The sequence below is a fragment of the Xyrauchen texanus genome, chromosome 16 (assembly GCF_025860055.1).
Source record: "Xyrauchen texanus isolate HMW12.3.18 chromosome 16, RBS_HiC_50CHRs, whole genome shotgun sequence".
Taxonomy (NCBI): Eukaryota; Metazoa; Chordata; class Actinopteri; order Cypriniformes; family Catostomidae; genus Xyrauchen; species Xyrauchen texanus.
In genome coordinates, this window is record NC_068291.1 from 19,685,451 (window position 1) to 19,694,709 (window position 9,259).

Consider the following 9,259-nt stretch of genomic DNA (forward strand, 5'->3'; position numbering starts at 1 on the left):
ACTCCAGTGGTGAAATACAGGTCTTTGGAAGTGATATAAAAGGTGTGGGTGAGAAACAAATCAATATTTAAATCCTATTTTAGGATAAATCTCCACTTTTACTTTCATTTCCACATTCAAATTTTGCTTCTTGCAATTCACATTCTCTGTGCATGCATAGCACCACCTAGTGTGCAGGGAGGATCATTTATAATTTATAAAACAAAGACTTAATTATTCATCTGTTTCTCACCCACCCATCATTTCACTTATGAAGACATGGAATTAACCACTGGAGTCGTATGAATTACTTTTATTGAGCCTTTATGTGATTTTTGGACCTTCAAAGGTCTGGTCACCATTCACTTGCATTGTATGGACCTACAGATCTGAGATATTCTTCTAAAAAGCTTTGTGTTCAGCAGAAGATAGAAAGTCATCCACATCTGGGATGACATGAGGGTAAATGATGAGAGAATTTTCATTTTGGGGTGAACTGTTCCTTTAAATACAGACAACAGAATAATTTATTTGTTGGAATATTATGCATTTACATTCAACATATGCAGATGTTAGTATATATGGGTTCATCACACGAAACATGTCCAGCTCAAAATATAATAGGAAATTGTTCTTTAAAACAATGAAGCATTTTTAAGACCATTGAGATTTGCATTGCAATTTTATTTTTATGTCAATGAATTCGTAAAAATACAGTTAAAGTAATGAGAAATTTAATGAGAATCACCAGAACTAGAAAAAAAAAAAACTCAAAAGGAAAATGTCAAAACAAACTATGCAAAAACATTTTAACGGTGCTTAGGCTCAAAATCGGATCTCTTTGAGGTGAAACATGAACTGGACATTTTTTTGATGAGAATTACCTGTATTGTGTGTATATATAGTAAAGTATAACACTATGTTTGTACTGAACTTAGCAGATACTTGATCACCAAATAGGAAGTGACATTGCCTAAATGGAGACATTGCTGCCTCTCTCAGGTACTGCTGTTGACCTCCGATCAAATAACAGAGAAACAAAGTGTTTCTTTGTTTGCGTCAAGCTGACCATTTTCTGTTATGTAGTAAATCAAACTCAATATGTCAAAGTCTACAAGAAATATAATAATCTTTCTATTAAGGAAGCACGTTTATTAATCCAAGCGCATGTACTACCATATTTTCATTCTCATTCTTTTTTTCAGGATGTATGAGCATGCGAGTGACCTGGGACTGTTTCTGTTAAACGATGCTCTTGTACTGATGGAGAGGAGTGTGTCAAATGTACTATTTTGTCTGGCAGAGAACACTGCTCACACCTTTTGGATTCTGTTGCTCTGCATTGTCTAAATCTTATAGAAATCACAGATACAAAGTGTGTGTCATCATTACATATAACACAATGTACAGATCTCTCAAATCAGTAGTTTTTTTACATTAGCAATATTAAGATGATTAAGTAATTTACATATTTTAGATTTTTTTTAACCTCATTTTAATCTCTTCAGATGTTCGGACTGCTTTTCAGCTGAAGAGCCCAAAGTGCCAATGGATTTGTGCTACAGATATGGAAGAAGACAAGATAAGGCTGCTGTCTGCTTTACGCAGTGCTATAAATGCTGCTATTACACGAAACAAAAGATGCACATGACAATACTAGTAAAATTAAACTACTTAATGGATGGTAATTATTAAGTCCATTCTACCTATTTTTCCATTTGAAAAGAAAAAGAAAACTCAGTTGGTATGATTGCCTTATTTTAATTATAGTAAGAATTAATTTGATATAAAAACAATCTGTGCCTGTGTATGCCCATCGTCTTAGAATCAATAGGACAATCATACATAATATATATTATGAACTTTTAAACATACTTTGCATTAATTTCATTGTGTGTTTTACCTGCACACATACGTATCTATAAAAGCATTTATTTAGCATCAAATACAATAAATGTTAAAAATGTTAAAAATTTAGATTGCATTATGGGATCTACAAAACAGTCAACACTTTCAGATATCAATGGAACATTGAAAACATTTATACCAAAAATAAAAGGCCAATTAAAAAAAACAAAAGATCCATTACCATGTCACATGGTTACACCTAGCTAAAGATTAGCTGCCACTTTTAATTCTTGAAGAAATTACTTTTTAAATTTATTTAAGAAAAAAATATCCTGTTAAGTCTAATGTGTGTTAGAGCCTTTATAACTCAATTTCTACAGATATACACAATATATTCAACAGTACTGTAGTGTGCAAATTGTGATTAACTTCAACAACATCAGAATATGCATAGTTTCGTACACACAATGCATTCTACTTCAGACAAAAGAATATACTGAATATTCTACTATGACCCTTATTAGAAAGCCAAAACAAAGATGTTATGAACTGACATCTTGGTACAAGGCCTGTGCACACATTTATATGAGCTTTTCAACTGTTAATCAACTTCAAGACAAGGAATGCACCTCAACAGGTTTTAACATATATGCTACTCTCATTGAGCAGGTTGTATTTCTGTTGAAGTATTTATTTCTATTATTGTCACCTAAATTAAAAACTCCACATACTCAAAGGCAGATTGGGTGTGAATTCAACGCCTGGACATATGAGACATGATATTGATGTTTATCTGGTGTAATAAACTCTGTAGTAGACAACTTTTGGCCTCCAGAGGGAGTAGGAATTGTCAAATTTAAGAAGGTAAACTCCCTGGCCAGGATATTGGTGACTGCCAGCATAGACTTCATCATGGCTGTCCCGACGGCAAACAGGAACCACCTCATTTATCAGTGGAAGTCTGTTTTCCTCCACCCCTTTCTCTCCTTCAGCCTGTGGTGTCCCTAAATTTATGATCAAATTGTTAATGGATATGAAATTCTATGAACGTATGCAAAATTTGAATACATAGTACATTCAAATTCATCAGGGTCCCCTTATTCATGTATAAACCTGAAATATCAGATCATTTTGTTTTCCAGGCTCAAACAAGTCATGGAAATTGATAAAATCTTAAACGTTGAATTTCTATAGTGAATGCGTTTTTTAGTTGTGCTTTGGAATAAAATAAATAAATGGCTAGATATTGCACTTTCAGTAAAGTAAAACTTGCCTGCAAGATATTACGAATCGGTTCTGAGTCGGTTCTTTCATATAATCAGTCAAATCAGTTCACAAATTGAATCCTAGTGATCAAATATGACTGAAAAGATCAAGGAAATGTTGTGAAAAAGTGTCAAAGAAAAGCACCTTATTACCTTCTTTAGTTTCAGTAGCAGGTGTCCCTTCATTATTGTTGCTTGGTGACATGGTCAAGTCCTTCCACTCAAAGTACAGCCCGAAACCAATGTCATAGTGATCGGTGGCGAATTCCCAGAAAAGTTGTGAGCCATCCTCATGAGTGGGCACCCTTAATGTCAACACCTCCCCTCGGCCCACTGTGATCACAGACTCCTCATCATGCAACACCTTTTCCTTAAATTCCTTTATCTGAGGCCGTGTCCACATAGACGGAGCAATAATAAGTGTCTCTGCATTCATTCAAAACAGAAAAACAGCATTTCTTGAACAAAAGCCACAAATATGTACTTGGAACAGGCAATTAACCATTAAACCTGCTGTTCCACACATAAACAACTAAGAAAAAACTAGTTTACATCATTACCCTTACTTAATTGTTTTGAGATAGTTTTAAAAGCAATTTAAATTATTTTATTCAAATTAAGTTTCATTCAGCCAACATAATTTGGCTGAATTAGGTCAAATCAATGAACTATAGTAGTTTTAATTCTGCTTTGTTAGGTTGTCACACTACATTTACTAGTCTTTAATTTAATTTTCTTATGTTGGCCCAACTTAATTTTATTGACATGAGTAAATGCCATGTGAGCAAGTGTAAGGACAGTGAAACTGTTGAACTGTCAATTGAATTACAACTGCTTATCGAGCTAAATAGCACTCAAATAAAACATCATTTGAAGTCCATCCTAAACCTAAGCACAAGCACCAATCTTCACCACAATGCACCAGCCAAACAGACACACTTTTTAAATGCCAATATAACAGAATATAAACATGAACTAATTCCTCCTATTCTCATCTTGTTCAAATATTTGTTCATTCCATCTAGTCCCATGCAAATCATGCTGGGAAATGGAAATCCCCAGCCCAATTTCTTCAATGCTACAAAATGTATTCATGTAGTTAATTGGATTAGGTCAACTTAAATTTTACCAATTTAATTGGATAGAATGCAAAATCAAGTTTTAACAAAATGTTCTAGAATTGTGTTTCTTTATGCTTTAGTTCATTTGAACTGAAGTGAAAAACACAAGTATTTTAGTGTATTTTACAATGAATGTATTTTTGTATTATTATTATTATTATTATTACTGTAGGACACAACCATAAAAAAAACAATATAGGTTGATAAAGATAAGTTTTCTGAGTCATAGAAAATAATTGCCTTTGTCATACTTTAAAGTAAATTGGGAGGTCAAACATACCTCCTGCTTTTCCTTCTACAAACAAATGGAAGTCTTTAGAGTCTGCCTGCTGTTCCTGATTCTCCAATGGATGTGATTGGCTGCTGGGATTGCATGTGGACATTGCATCATTTGAGGAAGGAGTTGGTGCCTCTAGTGTTTGGGTCACATCTGAGTCCTCTAGCTGCTTCTGCAAGGCCATTTGTACACATGAAAATCTTGAGCAGTGACCAAAGAGTTAAAATCATAAACAAAAAATCCTCAAAATCAAACCAAAATACTGATCTAGAGCTGATTTGTTTGTTTGTCAACAAAACAAATACCAAATAGCCATACCTGCTGCTGCAAGCGGAGGGCCTGCTGGACATATTGTTGGTAGTGCTGTTCCTGTAACTGTTTAATGAGTATTTGTTGTTGCTCTGGATTGTCTGGATACTGCTGTTTGACATACTGTTGAAACTGTGTTGCAGTTTGTGCATTCAGAGCAGCCATGATCTGCTGTCTTTACACACACAAATATTGACACACATGTTAAAACATTCTCAAAACAGCAGCAGACATACCCACAAAGCAACTGACCAATGAAACCTCCGATATTTTATATTCCTCACTATATTTTTTCAATTGATGGTACTACTGTAACACATGAATAACAAGTAAAACAATGACAATGTATTTACTTTTAAATCTATTTATAATGATCATTTACTGTGAATGTCAAAAGTGAAACTCAGTGTTTAATAACAGCAAAGAGAGAACACTCACTTCTGCTGCTCTATCTGTGACCTCTTTGTCTCTTCTTTTCTCATCTGTTCTTCCTCCCTTTTCCTCCTCTCCTCTTCCTCTTTCCGACGTGCTTCCTCTTCCAACCGCCGTTGCTCTTGCTCTTCTCGCTCCAGCCTGAGACGTTCCTCCTCTTCTCTCCTAAACACACACATGCAGAATGAAAACCTGGGGAAAAGACTTACCACAGGAGGTCTTAATAGATGTGGGAGCTGTAGCTTTCCATCAACAGCTACTTCACAAGAAACCTTAGGCACTAATACAGTACTCACTGTCTCCTCTCTTGCTCCTCCTTCTCAATCTTGTGTGATGTGACATATGGAGCAAACAGACAACAACAGGAGTTCAGCAACTTCACAAAGTCCTCCATAGCGACCTCTTTATCCATGCTGCCCAGTCGTAACCATTCTTTCCTGTGATATACAGTAGCAAATGCTAAATAAACTGTCTATAAACAGCGCAGGCATCTGCTATATGGCTGTGCAAGAAGAAAAGTACTCCAACAAGTAATAAACCCAAGCATATTAGAGATCATACTTGCCTATATTGTTTTTCTTGCATATTATATTGAAATGATTATTACGGTATGTTATTATACAGTTATTACATACATATTAGGCACAAAAAGGTCATCTTTATGTTACCTTCTATCATTTCCCAGTACATCAAAGAACCCAATTTCTGGACATTCTTTTGGGTTATAAGGGCCAAAAGTGATTTGCTTATACAGTGCAACCAAGCAGAGGTTTTCTTCATATGTTGGATTGAAGGCCTTCCCGTTCATCTCTGTGTGAAACATTAAAAGGAAATCATTTAAAATAATCAAAATAGAAATTTCTCTGTATTATAATGTATTTGGAAGATACCCTAATTCAGTTCAATCTGACTTATCTTTATATTACATATTAACCATAATATCCAAACAAACACAACATCGTCAATCTATTATTATATATGTTCTGAAACTGTATATATAAGCAGAACTAGCACTGAATGTAATTTTACAGTTCTAGGAATATTCCAGGTTTAATACAAATTAAGCGTAATGTTGAATACAACAAAAATATTTTTGACTTGTCCCTCCTTTTCTTTAAAAAGAGCAAAAGTCCAGGTTACAGTGAGGTACTTACTATGGAAGTGAATGGGGCCAATTTTTTGAGTGTTTAAAGACAGAAATGTGAAGTTTATAATTTTATAAAAGCACTCGCATTAATTCTTCTGTTAAAACTCATGTATTATTTGAGCTGTAAAGTTGTTTAAATTGTCATTTTATGTTTTTATGGTTTGTTGACATTACATTGTCATGGCAAAAAAGTTGTAAAACTGGCTATAACTTCACTCAGAAAATGTTAGTAAGTGATTTTATCACACTAAAATCATATTAACATGAATATTATTCATGACTTGTAGCTACAATTTTGAAATAGTGTACAGATTGGCCCCATTCACTTCTATTGTAAGTGTCTCACTGTAACCCATTTTTTTTTTTTTTTTTTTTTTTAAAGACAAGTGGGACACTTCTAAATTAATTTGTGTGGTAATCAATATTATGCCACAAATGCTGTCGATTGAGCTTAACTTGTGTTGAACCCGGAATATTCCATTAACTTTGTTTTGCAACATTAAAGTGACAGACATGAGATTAAATTTTTTTAACTTTTACTGGCTACAGAGAACAAGAAGGAGAGGAAACGTGAGAGTATTTTTCAGTATAGCCTTCTGCTCATTACAATATCAGCTCTGTACCTTTAAAAAATTTCAGCGCAAGTCTGAAGAGCTCCTCTAAAGTGAAACCCCAGTTTCTCTCCATTCGCAAAGACTTCTGGTGTTCTTCATCATTCTCACATGATTTATGGTCTTCATTGGTGTTGGGCGGATGTATGTCGGTCTTAGTGCCGTTCTCGCAGGTTTCCTCGGTGCTGTCGCTGGCATTGAGTGCTGTGTCAGACTCCTGCTGTACTTCAGCAGCCATCACGACAACCTGCCGCCGCCGCTGCTGCTGTCACAAGTGGCCACGTAGCGCATAAAACACCTCTCTTCCGTGTATTCCCACCGGAAATCCCGTGATATTTGTATTATTTTCAACTCATTTACATTGCACTCATCTTTCACGGAGTCTGAAAACGCGCTGGGATAACGCGTGATACTCTACGACGAACCTCGGGTTTGGTTTGATGTCAAAGGTTCACTGTAGACTCAACAGTACCTTGTAAGCATCACGCCACTTACCTGACTCAACCTGTCGTAAAGCAACTAGTAAACTGAACCTCATTTCCCTTCCAAGTCCTAACAAAAGCAGGAAGAGCGGGAGTAAGAACTATTTGGGTGTTTTAATTCAAACCTCAAAATGTTAATTTATTGCTCCAGGTGGGACAAAAACGTATGATGAGTATAAATATAAATGTACACCTCAGATACATCTATAATGTGTGAAGGTAAAATAAAATGCTAATCGTGTAATTATTATAGTACTTACAGGCTACAGATTACATTCTAATCAAATTAACAATTAATTATTTATAGTTTGATCCAAAGGCATTTGTGATTTTGTTCCCATAGCTAACACTTGTAGCCAGACGAATTAATTTATAACTATGAGTAAAATATGTGGATTATATGTGGATTTACAAAACAGAAAGCATTTATAGTAAACATATGTGTGTATGTGACTGCATTGGTGCCAATGTCCACTGAACAAGTAGCTAAATACTGTAACAAAGTGACACAAATTAATAAACCAACCGTGTCTGTTTAATTACAATTGCCCTAAGGTCATTGAACCTCTTAAAAACTGGAAAACCAAGAGTTGCACAGAAACAAAGGGATTCCCCTCAGTCTTGTTTTGACAAAACCAAATGACACTTATGCTAATTGGACCTGGTTTCAACTGCTGAAAGCTTTTGTTCCAATGATTATCCTCATGGGATCTGATTAGATCTTTGCTATACTAACAATATCATCTAATATTACTAATCATAACCACAGAAGTAATTAGGGTTTCCCCGTTGTAAGAAATGAAATTATTATTATCGTTACTCTACTTAAGTACAGGTTTTACATTTTTTCTACTTTATTGAGTATACATTTTTTTTTTTACTTTTACTTTCACTTTACTACATTTTGAAGAGAAAATGTATACGTTTAATCCGATAAATTTCTCCAAAGACCCTTTCTTTGCTTTTGTGTTACATTTTAGCAAAAAAATAATAATAAAAAATAGCAACTGTACTTGTAAAAATGCATGCTGATTCGTTAAAAGACTCAAAAGAATCGAATCTTTTAAGTTTGATTCCTTTGAACTGAACAAAAAGATTCATAAAATGGTCTCAATGAATCGTTTTGTGAATCACATGCGAAGCGCGCGCCAGATTGCCTGTTCTGTCGTTCACCTCCTTTGGGGAATACAAGAAACTGATCAAGTTATATATATATTTTTGTTTACTAATTATTGTGATAAGTTTATGCTTAAACGTTATGAAAGCTGTGAAATAATGAAGTTGTGCGATCAGTCTCCCGCCTTTTCCCGGAGATTATTCATATAATCACATGCGTTTGCATTTTAACAAGGTAGGGCCTATGATGTAAATTAATAATTACCAGCGCTCGTGAAACAAAGTTATTTTGATATTTTATGAAGATGCGAATGGTCTCTGCCTAAGCAAAACTTGTTTTCTGGTGGTTGCTAAAGTGTTATATTTGCTTTGTAGTATATTTAGGGCATGCTATGCAGTTGTCAAGGTGATCTCTGCTGTGTGTTTGCTACAGTATGTGGTTGCCAGGTTGTTACTATGCTGTTGCTGTTGTTTTCTGTGTTTTTTGCAGATTGGCCTGCAGTTTACATGATGTTCTAAGTGGTTGTCAGGTTGTTACTATGTATGCTGTTAAGTTGTTTTAACTGTGTTTCAGCACATTGCTATGCAGTTGCCAGGGTGTTCTGGGTTGCTACTTATTGGCCCAAATGAAAAGAGCCCACCCCCACAAGCCTCTGTTCTGGTCACTAATAT

At 34.9% G+C, this 9,259-nt stretch overlaps 1 protein-coding gene across 1 annotated transcript; it reads right to left on the reverse strand.

Moving 5' to 3' along the window:
* Positions 1-509: 509 nt before the first annotated feature.
* LOC127656994 (Golgi resident protein GCP60-like) lies at positions 510-7,438 on the reverse strand. Its single transcript, XM_052145605.1, has 8 exons — positions 7,002-7,438; positions 5,900-6,041; positions 5,528-5,668; positions 5,238-5,396; positions 4,809-4,974; positions 4,494-4,662; positions 3,246-3,518; positions 510-2,831 (listed from the first exon to the last, which is right to left on the reverse strand). The coding sequence occupies exons 1-8, from the start codon at positions 7,225-7,227 to the stop codon at positions 2,617-2,619; spliced, it is 1,491 nt and encodes a 496-aa protein (XP_052001565.1). The 5' UTR covers positions 7,228-7,438; the 3' UTR covers positions 510-2,616.
* Positions 7,439-9,259: the final 1,821 nt, after the last annotated feature.